Genomic DNA, 16,780 nt, shown 5'->3' with positions numbered 1-16,780 from the left:
TAGGAGTTGGATTTTTGGGTTTAGGGAAAATTGGATGTTTAATGGGACTGAATTGTGTGTCCCCTAAATAATAGCTGTACAAGACTGTGTGTGTGTGTGTGTGTGTGTGCTCGCTCTTCCAGGGGCTGTGTGTTTGGCTCTTGTCAACATTGAATCTGGTGAACAAACGGGACTCCGGGAAGGGCATGGTGGGATGCACAGTTATGACACACGCACACTCCTGAAACGTACGTGTGTGGTCTGTGTGGAGAATGGCAGTGATAAGGGAAATAGGACACAGTGACAGTCACATGACCTCACCATGTTTTCAGGCTTCTCTGAGGACCCTGCTGAGTGCTCCGCAAATTCTATAGTATAGCCGGTAGCAACGAGAGACGAGCGGAGCCGGTTTTGGTCTGTGGTGTTTGTATTGGGCTGTGTGTGTGTGTGTGTGTGTGTGTGTGCCTGTAACCTCAGAGTCTGTAGTGTGAAGTTGGGGAGGATCATCATAAAGCCACTGAATTATGGATGGGATGTGTACTGGGCACAACTTTTCATCTGTAGTGGAGAAACAGAAGGGGGGAGAGAGATAGAGAGATAGCAGTAGGAACAAATAATGAAAAAGAAAGAAGACAGACAGACAGCTTGGCAGACAGACAGGCTGTGTAGGCGAGGGCTTTGGGGCCTGGGGCTAGAGGCCTGGATCTAGGGTAGAGTGTCTGCCTCTCTGCCTGACCCTGTGGGTACTGTATACCCCTCTGATCTCATGCCCTTGGGGAGTCTGATAGAGTCGGCAGAAGATGTGATACAGGCTACTGATGTGTTATTCTGTGAACCAAGTCTTTTAATGACATGGGGGTCATATCTTCTACCTGTGTAATGCAGCGTTGTGATGGGGATCACAGTGGGATTAGGGGACAGCAGCAGAGATAGTACTGATGTGAGTGCAGCAGAGATAGTACTGATGTGACTCCACCAGAGATAGTACTGATGTGAGTGCAGCAGAGAGAGAACTGATGTGACTCCACCAGAGATAGTACTGATGTGAGTGCAGCAGAGAGAGTAATGATGTGACTGCAGCAGAGATAGTACTGATGTGACTGCAGCAGAGAGAGTAATGATGTGACTGCAGCAGAGATAGTACTGATGTTACTGCAGCAGAGATAGTACTGATGTGACTGCAGCAGAGATAGTACTGATGTGACTGCAGCAGTGAGAGTAATGATGTAACTGCAGCAGTGAGAGTAATGATGTGACTGCAGCAGAGATAGTACTGATGTGACTGCAGCAGAGAGGGTAATGATGTGACTGCAGCAGAGATAGTACTGATGTGACTGCAGCAGAGAGAGAACTGATGTGACTGCAGCAGAGATACTACTGATATGACTGCAGCAGAGAGAGAACTGATGTGACTGCAGCAGAGATACTACTGATATGACTGCAGCAGAGAGAGAACTGATGTGACTGCAGCAGAGATAGTACTGATGTGACTGCAGCAGAGAGAGAACTGATGTGACTGCAGCAGAGATACTACTGATATGACTGCAGCAGAGAGAGAACTGATGTGACTGCAGCAGAGATACTACTGATATGACTGCAACAGAGAGAGAACTGATGTGACTGCAGCAGAGAGAGAACTGATGTGACTGCAGCAGAGAGAGTACTGATATGACTGCAGCAGAGATTAAAGAACAGCATACTGTTGCCTACACTGTACAGTCGTGGCCAAAAGTTTTGAGAATGACACGAATATTAATTTCCACACAGTTTGCTGCTTCAGTGTCTTTAGATATTTTTGTCAGATGTTACTGTGGAATACTGAAGTATAATTACAAGCATTTCATAAGTGTCAAAGGCTTTTATTGACAATTACATGAAGTTGATGCAAATAGTCAATATTTGCAGTGTTGACCCTTCTTTTCAAGACCTCTGCAATCCGCCCTGGCATGCTGTCAATTAACTTCTGGGCCACATCCTAACTGATGGCAGCCCATTCTTGCATAATCAATGCTTGGAGTTTGTCAGAATTTGTGGGTTTTTGTTTGTCCACCCGCCTCTTGAGGATTGACCACAAGTTCTCAATGGGATTAAGGTCTGGGGAGTTTCCTGGCCATGGACTCACAATATCGATGTTTTGTTCCCCGAGCCACTTAGTTGTCACTTTTGCCTTATGGCAAGGTGCTCCATCATGCTGGAAATGGCATTGTTCATCACCAAACTGTTCCTGGATGGTTGGGAGAAGTTGCTCTCGGAGGATGTGTTGGTACCATTCTTTATTCATGGCTGTGTTCTTAGGCAAAATTGTGAGTGAGCCCACTCCCTTGGCTGAGAAGCAACCCCACACATGAATGGTCTCAGGATGCTTTACTGTTGACATGACACAGGACTGATGGTAGCGCTCACCTTGTCTTCTCCGGATGCCTCAAACAATCGGAAAGGGGATTCATCAGAGAAAATGACTTTACCCCAGTCCTCAGCAGTCCAATCCCTGTACCTTTTGCAGAATATCAGTCTGCCCCTGATGTTTTTCCTGGAGAGAAGTGGCTTCTTTGCTGCCCTTCTTGACACCAGGCCATCCTCCAAAAGTCTTCGCCTCACTGTGCGTGCAGATGCACTCACATCTGCCTGCTGCCATTCCTGAGCAAGCTCTGTACTGGTTGTGCCCCGATCTCGCAGCTGAATCAACTTTAGGAGACGGTCCTGGCGCTTGCTGGACTTTCTTGGGCGCCCTGAAGCCTTCTTCACAATACTTGAGCCGCTCTCCTTGAAGTTCTTGATGATCCGATAAATGGTTGATTTAGGTGCAATCTTACTGGCAGCAATATCCTTGCCTGTGAAGCCCTTTTGTGCAAAGCAATGATGACGGCATGTGTTTCCTTGCAGGTAAACATGGTTGACAGAGGAAGAACAACGATTCCAAGCACCACCCTCCTTTTGAAGCTTCCAGTCTGTTATTTGAACTCAATCAGCATGACAGAGTGATTTCCAGCCTTGTCCTCGTCAACACTCACACCTGTGTTAACGAGAGAATCACTGACACGATGTCAGCTAGTCCTTTTGTGGCAGGGCTGAAATGCAGTGGAAAAGTTTTTGGGGGGATTCAGTTCATTTGCATGGCAAAGAGGGACTTTGCAATTAATTGCAATTCATCCGATCACTCTTCATAACATTCTGGAGTATATGCAAATGGCCATCATGCAAACTGAGGCAGCAGACTTTGTGAAAATTAATATTTGAGTCATTCCCAAAACTTTTTGCCACGACTGTACTGTAACCACACATCTACAGTACATTACACATTTCACCATCCTATGTACAACAGGAGTTGGGAAAGACAAGATAGTAAATGTCAGCTCGCTCACTGTTGTCTGCTACAAACAGTGGTATAAAGTACTTAAAAATACTATTTAAGTAATTTTTTGCGAACTTTTATTTCACATCCTTCCTAAAGAAAATAATGTATACTCCATTCATTTTCCCTGACACCCAAAAGTACTCTTACATTTTGACAGGAAAATGGTCTAATTCAGGCACTTATCAAGAGAACATCCCTGGTCATCCCTATTGTCTCGGATGTGGCGCACTCAATAAACACAAATGTTTTGTTTATACATTATGTCTGAGTGTTGGAGTGTGCCCCGGCTATCCATACATTTTACATTTTAAAAGAATTAGGTGCCGCCTGGTTTGCTTAAAACAAGGAATATGATTTATATTTTTCATTTTACTTGTGATACTTAAGTATATTTTAGCAATTACATTTACTTTGATACTTAAGTATATTTAAAACCAAATACTTTTAGACTTTTACTCAAGTACTATTTTACTTCATACACGTTCAGTCTTCACAGGCAGCAAACAGTGATCCTACTTTATATTGAGTTTCTCATCTCTCTGAAGGACAGACCCTGTTCTTGTACCACTGGCAATACTACACACTGAGTTACAACAGAGCGTTCTTCAAGGGTTCTTTGATAAGGGTGATGGTTCTATTTGGAACAATAATCACTCAAAGAACCCTTAAAAAGTATGTGAACCATTTGGAATTACCTGGATTTCTGCATGAATTGGTCATACAATTTGATCTGATCTTCATCTAAGTCACAACAATAGACAAACACAGTGAGCTTAAACTAATAACACAAGAAATTGTACATTTTAATGTCTGTATTGAACACACCATGTAAACATTCACAGTGCAGGGTGGGAAAAGTATGTGAACCCTTAGATTTAATAACTCCAGAAGACGTATTTTCTTCTGTTGAAGCCATTCTGTTGTTGATTTACTGTGTTTTGGGTTGTTGTCCTGTTGCATCACCCAACTTCTGTTGAGCTTCAATTGGTGGACTAATAGCCTAACATTCTCCTACAAAATGTCTTAATAAAGTTGGAAATGTATTTTTCCATCTATGATAGCAAGCTGTCCAGGCCCCGAGGCAGCAAAGCAGCCCCAAACCATGATGCTCCCTCCACCATACTTTACAGTTGGGATGAGGTTTTGATGTTGGTGTGCTGTGCTTTTTCTCCACACAGTGTTGTGTGTTCCTTCCAAACAACACAACTTTAGTTTCATCTGTCCACATAATATTTAGCCAGTAGCGCTGTGGAACATCCAGGTGCACTTTTGCGAACTTCAGACCTGCAGCAATGGTTTTTTTGGACAGCAGTGGCTTCGTCTGTGGTGTCCTCCCATGAACACCATTCTTGTTTAGTGTTTTACGTATCATAGACTCGTCAACAGAGATGTTGGCATGTTCCAGAGATTTCTGTAAGTCTTTAGCTGACACTCCAGGATTCTTCTTAATGAACCTCTTTGAGCATTCTGCGCTGTGCTCCCTAGGATGGCCACTACTAGAGAGAGTAGCAACAATGCTGAACTTTCTCCATTTATAGACAATTTGTCTTACCGTGGACTGATGAACATCAAGGCTTTTAGAGATACTTTTGTAACCCTTTCCAGCTTTATGCAAGTCAACAATTCTTAATCTTAGGTCTTCTGAGATCTATTTTGTTTGAGGTATGGTTCACATCAGGCACTGCTTCTTCTGAATAGCAAACTCAAATTTTGTGAGTGTTTTTTATAGGGCAGGGCAACTTTAACCAACATCTCCAATCACGTCTCATTGATTGGACTCCAGGTTAGCTGACTCCTGACTCCAATTAGCTTTTGGAGAAGTCATTAGCCTAGGGGTTCACATACTTTTTCCAACCTACAATGTGAATGTTTAAATTATGTATTCAATATAGACAAGAACAATACAATAATTTGTGTGCTATTAGTTAAAGCACACCATGTTTGTCTATTGTTGTGACTTAGATGAAGATCAGATTACATTTTATGACCAATTCATGCAGAAATCCAGGTCATTCCAAAGGTTTCACATACTTTTCTTGCCACTGTATATTCTATATAAACTCAGAAAAAAAAGAAACGTCCCTTTTTCAGGACCGTGTCTTTCAAAGATAATTCGTAAAAATCCAAATAACTTCACAGATCTTCATTGTAAAGGCGTTAAACACTGTTTCCTATGCTTGTTCAATGAACCATAAACAATTAATGAACATCTTTAAGACAGTAACAGCTTTTAAGGTCACAATTATGAAAAGGTAGGACACTAAAGAGGCCTTTCTACTGACTCTGAAAAACACCAAAAGAAAGATGCCCAAGGTCCCTGCTCATCTGCATGAATGTGCCTTAGGCATGCTGCAAGGAGGCATGAGGACTGCAGATGTGGCCAGGGCAATAAATTGCAATGTCCGTACTGTGAGACGCCTAAGACAGAGCTACAGGGAGACAGGATGGACAGCTGATCATCCTCGCAGTGGCAGACCACGTGTCAGTGTTCTGCCATGGCCAGCGAAGAGCCCGGATCTCAATCCCATTGAGCACGTCTGGGACCTGTTGGTTCGGAGGGTGAGGGCAAAGGCCATTCCCCCCAGAAATGTCTGGGAACTTGCAGGTGCCTTGGTGGAGAGTGGGGTAACATCTCACAGCAAGAACTGGCAAATCTGGTGCAGTCCATGAGGAGGAGATGCACTGCAGTACTTAATAATGCAGCTGGTGGCCACACCAGATACTGACTGTTACTTTTGATTTTGACCCCCCTTTGTTCAGGGACACATTATTCCATTTCTGTTAGTCATGTGGAACTTGTTCAGTTTATATCTCAGTTGTTGAATTTTGTTATGTTCATACAAATATTTACACATGTTAAATTTGCTGAAAATAAACGCAGTTGACAGTGAGAGGACGTTTCTTTAATTGTTGAGTTTAGAACCTTCCGAACATGGTTCTTTATGGAACCTTTAAAAAAAGAGTTCTATATTCACCTCATTTTCAATGGAAATATGGGCGGGTCGGTTTAGTTTTTTTTGTGGAGAACTTCCGGTTAAGCACTTCCAGCCAATAGTTTGCAGCTAGCTAGCTAGCTAACTAACTCAGTATCGCTTCTCACAACTTTCCAAACATGGATTCATGCAAAACAGGCATTTTATGTTCGGCAACGTGATGCCAAAATAACTGGCAGAAACGGAAGCTGTTCAAGGAGCAGGAGAGTTTTAACCACCAAACTTTTTTAAAGGAGCGAGTGCAGTTGTGAGGCGCCTTTTGATTTGCACCCACCTCCTAAGGACGAGGAGTCTCTTCGGCTTTGGCTCAATGCATTGAACTTGAAGATACCACCAAACCGACCCTATGTGTGTTCCGATCAATTTGTGGACAATAGGCCAACTGAAGAGCATCCTTTCCCTGAGAAGTGGCTGGGCTATGATGCTCCAGATGTCGAAGGCGACATCTCACCAGGACATCAACACATACAGGTAGCTGTTAGCTAGCTGGTACTCGTTAGCTTTCGTCACAGATGGGTGTCCTGAATCAGGCAGAAGTTAGCTAGCTTAGCTAATTATGTTACTAGTTGGTAGCCACTCCTAAGTCCTAACATACTGTAGCTAGCTAACTGTTGCCTAGCTTTTTCACTTAGCTGGCTAGCTTGAGGGCAGCCCATCTTATACAGTGTTGCTCGCTAACTAGCCTAGCTAGTTAGTCCCTACATTGTTAGCTATCCAACATCTTCTGTCTGACTATGTTTCCCCCATGCCATGTTTATCCCCATCATTGCTGGTGTGCCACTGGTGATGCTCGTGAAATATCTAACTAGCTAAATTATTAAACATTCAAGTGTTTTCTTTTTTTTCTAACCATGACCAGTAGGATGTCTGTTTATTTTGTGTTAAACTTGTGGACTCTCTTATGTTTCTATGAAAGATGAAGACAACTGTGGTGATTCAGTGTCTCTGAGAATCTGAGTGTGCCAATGCCACTGCAGCATAAAGATGCTGATACTCAATGGGAGGTTCCAGCACTGACTGATCACAGCTATGTGTCAAGAGAACCAGTCAACAATCCCACCTGCCACAAACAAACCCAATGTGGTGGTGCAGAGCCATTGACCCACACCATCCTGAAGAATGACACCAGCTCAGTGTTGTATGCTGGCCTTCCTCTTAGTGTTTTCTTTGACCATGTAGCGTTTCTGCAACAATTCTACACGGCTAACTTCAAAATGCATATCACTGATCAAATACTCTTAACCTTGATGAAGCTGAAGCTGAATCTACTCCAGGGTGATCTAGCTGAATGCTTCTCTGTGTCCCAGTGAGTAGTGGGCAGAATCCTATGCTACTGGATTGACACAATGGAGGACCACAAGATGATCTACATTCCATGGCTGCCGAGGGAGGCAATCCAGAACACAATGCCTCTGTATGAGAGGAAGGTAAACCTTGCCAAAATAACCTTCACTCAGAAAAGAGACCAGCTGTCTGACAAGGATTTCACAAACACGAGAAGGATAGCTAATGTACTTATACATGTTGAGAGAGTTATCAGACGACTCAAGGTGTTCAAAGTTCTCTCCCAGACTGTTCCCATCAACCTGACACACACTTGAGAACATGCAGGGTGAGATCATCCATGAGGATGCAGAGTGAGCAGTGAGAATGTTCTGTCACTCCCTGATCTGTTTCACCTGTTCCTGTTATAGTCTCCACCCCCTCCAGGTGTCACTTATTTTCCCCAGTGTATTTATCCCTGTGTTTCCTGTCTCTCTGTGCCAGTTCGTCTTGTATGTTTCCAAGTCAACCAGCGGTTTTCCCGTTCTCCTGCTTTTTCCATTCTCCTTTTCTAGTCCTCCCGGTTTTGACCCTTGCCTGTTTCTGGACTTAAGTCAGAGTAGTGATGCTAGTCGGGCGGGCGGGAGCGGGCAGCGAACGGTTGAAGAGCATGCATTTAGTTTTACTAGCATTTAAGATCAGTTGGAGGCCACGGAAGGAGTGTTGTATGGCATTGAAGCTTGTTTGGCTCGTTTGGTGGTTTGTTAACACAGTGTCCAAAGAAGGGCCAGAAGTCTTTATTTGTACTATTTTCTACATTGTAGAAAAATAGTGACGACATCAAAACTATGAAATAACACATATGGAATCATGTAGTAACCAAAAAAGTGTTAAACAAATCAAAATATATTTTATATTTGAGATTCTTCAAAGTAGCCACCCTTTGCCTTCATGACAGCTATGCACACTCTTGGCATTCTCTCAACCAGCTTCACCTGTAATGCTTTTCTAACAGTCTTGAAGGAGTTCCCATATATGCTGAGCACTTGTTGGCTGCTTTTCCTTCAATCTGCGGTCCAACTCATCCCAAACCATCTCCATTGGGTTGAGGTTGGGTGATTGTGGAGGCCAGGTCATCTGATGCAGCACTCCATCACTCTTATTCTTGGTCAAATAGCCCTTACACAGCCTGGAGGTGTGTTGGGTCATTGTCTTGTTGAAAAACAAATGATAGTCCCACTAAGCGCAAATCAGATGGGATGGTGTATCGATGCAGAATGCTGTGATAGCCATGATGGTTAAGTGTGCCTTGAATTCTAAATAAATCACTGACAGTGTCACCAGCAAAGCCCCCCCACACCATCATACCTCCTCCTCCTCGTTTCACGGTGGAAACCACACATGTGGAGATCATCCATTCACCTACTCTGCGGCTCACAAAGACACGGCGGTTGGAACCAAAAATCTCAAATTTGGACTCATCAGACCAAAGGACAAATTTCCACCAGTCTAATGTCCGTTGCTCGTGTTTCTTGGCCCAAGCAAGTCTCTTGTTGTCCTTTAATAGTGGTTTCTTTACAGCAATTCGACCATGAAGGCCTGATTCACACAGTCTCCTCTGAACAGTTGATGTTGAGATGTGTCTGTTACTTGAACTCTGTGAAGCATTTATTTGGGATGCAATTTATGAGGCTAGTAACTCTAATGAACTTATCCTCTGCAGCGGAGGTAACTCTGGGTCTTCCTTTCCTGTGGCGGTCCTCATGAGAGCCAGTTTCATTATAGCGCTTGATGTTTTTAGTGACCTTCATGTCTTAAAGTAATGATGGACTGTCGTTTCTCTTTGCTTATTTGAGCTGTTCTTGCCATAAAATGGACTTCGTTTTTACCAAATAGGCCTATATTCTGTATACCACCCCTACCTTGTCACAACACAACCGATTTGCTCAAATGCATTAAGGAAAGAAATTCCACAAATTAACTTTTAACAAGGCACACCTGTTAATTGAAATGCATTCCAGGTGACTACCTCATGAAGCTGGTTGAGAGAATGCCAAGAGTGTGCAAAGCTGTCATCAAGGCAAAGGGTGGCTACTTTGAAGAATCTCAAATATAAAATATATTTTGATTTGTTTAACACTTTTTTGGTTATTAATTGATTACATTTGTGTTATTTCATAGTTTATGTCTTCACTATTATTCTGCAATGTAAAGTAGCACAAATAAAGAAAAATCCTAGAATGAGTAGATGTGTTGAAACTTTTGACTGGAACTGTAGTTTCCTATTTTACCTGAACCATTTGATTGTTCCTACATTAGAAATGTCGTGTAATTTTGCCTGTTCCTGATAATTACAGGCATCCAATAGGTGCTGTTATCTTGCCTTCAATCTATTTAAAATACTTTTTCTTCAACACCAAAATGTCTCTAACAGACCAAGAGAGAAGACAACTGTTTACGAAGTGCCACACTGTTTTCTTCATTTGTGCCCTTTAAAACCAAACCCAGAATCAAATAGAGAACACATTTGAAACCCTTAGACATGCCTCCTCTTCCTTCATTTCAACATTTTAAGTATCAAAGAAAATGTCAACAAAGTTGAATTTCATTGTGTTTTTATTAACGCCATAACTTGTTAAGTGCAAGATGAGTTACGGTATGCTTAGATAAGTTGATTAAGTACCATATGAAAAGAAAGAGCTGTACAAGGTACAATACAAATATTATTATCCGTAGGCATTAGATAAACATGCATGAAGAGAGCTGTACAAGGCAAGATACAAATGTGTGTTATGTAACTCATGTAAATGTGTGTTATGAAGACAACTGTGCCAGACAACAAATCACCAATCAAGAGTTATGCTAAGATAATAAGGTAGAGCTGACAGATCGCTTTACAAGGCACAAAATATAGGACCTATTTAAAAACACTGAAGTATTAGGCCCCTAGATACCACATAGATGAACATATTTGGAGCACAGTTAGTCTGCCTGACTGGAATTCATCTACTATCCTTGGCAGCATATGTGTGAAATAGAATGCCTTCAGTTTAGGGATAAGATCAGCACAGAACTTCACATCAATAACAACCTGCTCGGATGGAGCCCAGACAAGCAGTCTGCGTCTCTCCATCTCTCCAGAAGCCCATCCACCAGCTTCACACCGGGGAGTTTGCCAGAGAACAGGTCAGTCAGTGACTCCCAGCTCTTACTCAGAACAAGACATTTGATGTCTTAAAGTTCTTGAGAGTTTAACACGCCATCTGGGCTTGAAGAAAGCCATGGCTCCTTGACACTCACCACTGTGCCTCTACTCTCCAGACTAAGCGGCCAACTCTCCATCCATGTGTAGGCCACCTGCTCGTTCTCCTTGCCTATATGGCTGCTGAGTTCCCATGGAACCTGGGGAAGAGATGCTCCCACACAAAGTTGTCAGGATTTGTTGAGGTGCACACAGGAACCTTCTTTGCTCTAGCAGCGATCCAAAGTTTACGCACGTCATTCCACACATGGGAGGCACTCTGTGCTTTATTGACCTCATCCAAGCTAGCACATTTACACTCCTCCAGCTTAACATAAACGTCATAAGCATTTCTGACACTGCATGTTGATGCCCTGTTCACCATGAGGCTGCTGGAGCTGTGTGGCTGCTGCAGGAACCTGATAACTGTTTGGTTTAGTTTTGATGCACTTGTGCAGAAGGCTCCCCACTGGAACATTGGCCCCTTCCAAACTCTTCTAAAGTGCATTGTGGGAGGGGTACGTAGGAGTTGGAGGTAGAGATGGAGAAGCCGCTGGCATGTGACTTTTGAAACAGATCTCGCTCAACCTTTTTGGAGATAAATTCTGCTGCGTCCCAGAGTTACACTGACATTGCTCATCTGTACAGGACACCCCTGTCAATCCTCCACAGACAGCATTCTGCACCTTCAACAAAACACTACTGTTAGAATAGCCAATTACCGTACAGAACACTAGTTTACATGGAGTTCACAGCTGACTAGTTTACACAGTCTCCTTTTAACTAGTAGGTTTAGGTTATGCTGGTCATTTCCTATTTGATTGTAAATCTCACTCTGATTTTGTACCTACCTCATTGCCAATCGAGATTAGACCGTGTGTGCATGTTGTAATAGTTAACGTTATCAGTTCTGGTCAGTGATACGGTATCATCACCATTAGCTAGCTAGCTAAGTAACTAGCTAACGTCAAACATATCACTAATAGAAAAGGTTATGATAAACAAAAAGCCAGCGAGCTAGTTACCTTCCATAGTACTGCAGCTGCATGACTGTAACACAAGAGCACCCTGCAGTCTCCACTGTGCCAACAGATGATACAAGAACCCAGCCAGAATGATGGTGTGTTTTTCTCTGACTGGGCTGAATATCTGCTTTGAGGAACACCAGGTTGTCATCCTCAAGACAGTGAACTTTGCCACTGTGGAGGTATCGATATGCCTCTGTGCTTTTGCAGCTCTTCATCTCTGACCCATCCACACCGAGAGACGAGACTAAATAATTGAAGACGTCTTCGTAGGTGATGTGTGGCCATTTTTTCACATCGTCCTCCCACTCTTGAATAATCTGCGGATGTGGCACAGACTTGCCATTTCGACTTTGAACGTTTTTTTTTTTATATGATCCCACACCATTTTGAGCTCGCGAACGTTCGCAAAACGGCAAGAACGCCACAACAGAAGTTCTTAAATAAGGTGATATTAGGTGATGCCTGGGAGGGTTCTCTGTACTGAACATAGGGGGCCACGGCACTGCCACGGGCTACAGAACCACATCACATCAGTCCCTTGATATTAATGACACCCCAGCTAACAGGTCACATAAGGCAGCATTCTCTCTCCCCTCCTTCCTTTGTAAATTCAATCATGCATCACGGTGGAGTTGGAGCCTAACTGAATAATAGATCTGTAGTTCCCCATCCCTCTGCTGTAGCTCAATCTGTTGCTCTCTCTGTCTCGCCATCTTTCTCTCTCTCCATCTCTTTCTCTCACTCTGTGTCCCTCGCTCTCTAATTTACTAAATCAGAATAACAGACATTATAATGCACCATCAATCGGATGCAATGCATTGGATAAAGCCACACTTCTACATGTACACTATGTTCAAGAGCAGCCCACACATCTGATTCAACAGGTGATTGTTACCTGATAATATCATGTAGCTGAGACCATACGACAAACCAGCATAGCGAATCACGTCTTACCGAGTTGCCTGGAAGTCTGAAAAGGAAGGTACCTTCATCTTTGCAATCTTAGTACTCTACTGATGAAAATGCACAAGCCTCAGGCAATAGATGTAACAATCAACCCCTGGTACCTAACATACATGTACAATGTATCCACATGCAGGTGCTTACACCTAACGTTACCGTACGGTGTCTTCCACACTCCCCAATGATCATGACCATACACAGACTAATCATCATGCACCTGCAAGCGCCAGGGAGCGGGGTAGAGAGAGAGAGGAGAGTGGGGGAGGGGAGAGAGGGGGATTGGAGAGAGGGGGAGGGGAGAGAAAGGTAGAGAGAGAGGGGAGAGAGGGGGAGGGGAGAGAAAGGTAGAGAGAGAGGGGAGAGAGGGGGAGGGGAGAGAAAGGTAGAGAGAGAGAGGAGAGTGGGGGAGGGGAGAGAGGGGGATTGGAGAGAGGGGGAGGGGAGAGAAAGGTAGAGAGAGAGGGGAGAGAGGGGAGAGAGGGGGAGGGGAGAGAAAGGTAGAGAGAGAGGGGAGAGAGGGGGAGGGGAGAGAAAGGTAGAGAGAGAGAGGGGAGAGAGGGGGAGGGGAGAGAGGGGGAGGGGAGAGAAAGGTAGAGAGAGAGAGGAGAGTGGGGGAGGGAGAGAGGGGGAGGGGAGAGAAAGGTAGAGAGGAGAGTGGGGGAGGGAGAGAGGGGGAGGGGAGAGAAAGGTAGAGAGAGAGGAGAGTGGGGGAGGGAGAGAGGGGGAGGGGAGAGAAAGATAGAGAGAGAGGAGAGTGGGGGAGGGGGGGAGGGGGAGAGGGGGATGGGAGAGAAAGGTAGAGAGAGAGGGGGAGGACGGAAAAGGAGAAAGGCAGGTAGAGAAAGGAGGAGGGGCAGAGGGCGGGAGGAGCGATGGGGGAGAAGGAGATAGAGAGGGGGACTTGGTGAAAGAGAGGGACAGGGCTAAAGCCAGCAAGACTAAAAGCCAGGTGAGCATGGGGGGAGACAGACGGTTGCTTAATGGGTGGGCAGCATGCCAATAATATACTGTCATCATCTTAATATCAACCTAATATGGATGTGCTATACAGTAGAGGTGCAGAGTCATGAGGTTGTAGCATGACGAGCTGCAAGCTTCTTATTCTATGAAGCCAAGAGGCTGAAATAGAAACACTACAGTATGGTGAACAGCAGCTGCATCATTCCATGACCCCTTTCAGTGGTTTTATTATTCCTTTATGTTGGCTGTAGCATGGGCCTATGGGTGGTAGGAGGGGGTTCGGTGAGCTGTGCTCAACAGGCAAGCATAAGATACTCACATTCATATACAAACACGATGAGTGAGAGCCCGCACAGGCCAGGTGCTTTCCAAAAATGGGATGTAAATGAATGGAAACTTTGAGGAGGGGAGGAGAACTATCAGTTCAGACAGAATATGAGAGAGAGGGGGGGGGGGGGGAGGCCAAAAAATAAGCATCACTTAAAAAACAAGGAGGGGGTGCGGACAAACCTTCGGGCTCTGAGCTCTCTTTGTTGACGACTTGCTTCAGCGGGCAGCAGAAGATTTCGTGACACTTAGCACGAAACGGGGACCCTTTACTCCTTAAATCCGCCGATGAGTGGATGGAATCCTGCCGCAACATAATGTACTCCTGGGTACCTGGAGCAACGTCATCCTGGACTGCCGTGGTGCCGCAACACAATGAACTGAGGTTAGGGGAGCGCTCACCACAACACAGAACAGAAGAACAACGCAGAGACGAAACAAAGGCTAAATAAAATACAGACATTACATCAGCAACCACTAAAGCATTATTGTAACTCAACAGAGGGAGAGAAAGAGAGAGTTAGAAGGAAGGGAGAGCAAGAGGAGGGCAGAGAGAGAACATTAACAACTTAAATAAATACAACTAAAGTAACATCAAGAGAGGGAGGGAGGGAGAAAGAGAGGGAGGAGGAGTACGCGGCAAACTGACACAGAGACACATCGGACCTCATCGTTATCATGTAGTACTGTGGGTCCCAAGGTCATTCTAAGATCATTCAAAGGATGGCATAGAGGTGTGAAAGTACAGCAAGGCAAGAACCTGCAAGGTCAATACCAGCAGATCTAAGGTCAGATCGGGGTGCTACTAACCCCAACCAGACAGTACCCTTCTTAAAGGGAGGCATGCAAATGCAAAAGCATGCGCTGATCCCAGACCAGCCAACCAGAGCGTGGTGGTCGGGAACGTTTTCATGGAATGACACGACACATGCAGAGATGATATTGTGGATATTTTTACGGTGGATATTATGAATTCTATGAAGAAATGATAGCATCAGCTGCATTATTCCGTCCAGTGTACTGCTCTAGGCCTGTCTAAGGTTCATGGGAACCTGTCTAAAGGGTCAGACACATTGTAAGTGACCTCGAAACGACGACATCACATTTCTCTTCTCCTCCACATGAATGCATTATTAACCATCCTCCATCCATCTGTTAACTGCATGTATATCCACATACGGACAGGAGGGGTCTGCTGATCCACGTGCTCTACACAGACAGCCTCACAAGACCGAATAACTGAGTCTAAATTAAGTCTGGGCTACGTCATTACTATCTAGTTTCATTCTGTGGTAGGATTTCGGCTGACATCCAGAAGTACTCAGTGGTGTACTGGCTCAGTGATGAAGTCTCATCCTCTCTCTGCTTCGTTATTCAAAGTAAAACATGAACGGATTATATATAAAGAGCTGTCAACCTGCTCCTTGTTCTGTTGTCATTGAGAACACGCGCTCCCTCCTCCCACCAGTTGACCCTCCGTTCGCAGAGCATGGTGCTCGAGACGCATGAACGCTGACGAACACGCACACACTATAGGTGCACACACTCACGGAACACACACACACATACAGGCACGCACACACACACACACAGACGTGTGTGTAACAACAATATACCACACGAGGTACACATATATGCACACGCAAGCAAGCACGTACACATATATGCACACGCACACACACCACAAAGGCATGAATAGGCACAAATCCATGTGCCCAATTAATTTCAGTGAGGAATAGGGAGGCAGATAGACTTTTCTATCCTTTTAAAATAACAGAGAGAATAAGTCAGGAGGTACTGTAAGAGGATACCTAGTCAGTTGCAAAACTGAATGCATTCAACCATCTTCTGAATCAGACAGGTGCGGGGGGCTGCCTTAATCAACATCCATGCCCGGTGAGCAGTTGTTGTCAGGGATTAACTGCCTCGCTCAAGTGCAGAAGGCAGATTCTTTTTCTACCTTGACGGGTCGGGGATTCGAACCAGCGACCTCTTGGTTACTGGCACAAAACTCTTCATCACTAGGCTACCTGCCACCCCATACAAAAATAGTGACAGGGTCACAAGTACAATTCAAAGATGAGCAATAATTACATTTATCCAAAGCGACTTACATTCATTTTTTTTTAACATTTTAATTACTTCAGTGTTTACCTTGACTCTGAAAAAGGGCAGAAATGCCTTATGGAACGTGAACTTTCATGTGCCTTAATTAATAACAAACTTATATGCCATCTGTAAATACGAATAAAATGGTTAAATTACGAGCCTAGTTGGTTTAGCCACGGAAAAAGATAGGAACCTTCCCGCTAGTCACGATTGGCTGAGATAATGGATGGGCTGGACATTCTGAGAGATGAGTTCGGATTGGTCTGCCATGTAACACATTTCTGTCTATAACATGAGCTTCTTAGTACATGTAGGTAACCCTTTCTAAAGCAATTGTTTTTAAAGATATCACAAAGTACACTTTCTGGAGAACCGAGTTTTGAAATCAGTGGAATGCCTGGTGGAAGCAGAGTATGATAGCTAAGGAGATGTAGAAAATTCAGCCGTTTGTTTGCAAATACGGAGGGAGTCGAAAAGAGAACACGGAAGGCTGTTGTATAAAATACCTGTCTCTGGATTACATCTTCAAACTAAGGGCAACCATGGATCCATGAAAGAGAGT

At 44.2% G+C, this 16,780-nt stretch overlaps 1 protein-coding gene across 5 annotated transcripts in view; it reads right to left on the bottom strand.

The window, feature by feature from the left end:
• The window catches only part of LOC115205280 (fibroblast growth factor 13), a 195,874-nt gene that overhangs the window by 76,042 nt on the left and 103,052 nt on the right, over positions 1-16,780 (bottom strand). For 4 of the 5 annotated variants that reach the window (XM_029771077.1, XM_029771079.1, XM_029771078.1 and 1 more), the window contains one exon: positions 14,293-14,463. The exons of the other annotated variant lie outside the window; for it this stretch is intronic. In XM_029771077.1, the coding sequence (XP_029626937.1) occupies positions 14,293-14,463 (171 nt within the window). The remainder of the gene's footprint in view (positions 1-14,292; positions 14,464-16,780) is intronic. 5 annotated transcript variants of the gene reach the window in all.

Source organism: Salmo trutta, chromosome 13 (assembly GCF_901001165.1).
Source record: "Salmo trutta chromosome 13, fSalTru1.1, whole genome shotgun sequence".
NCBI lineage: Eukaryota > Metazoa > Chordata > Actinopteri > Salmoniformes > Salmonidae > Salmo > Salmo trutta.
Note: the sequence above shows the minus strand (reverse complement) of the source record. Positions and strands in the feature narration are given on the sequence as shown.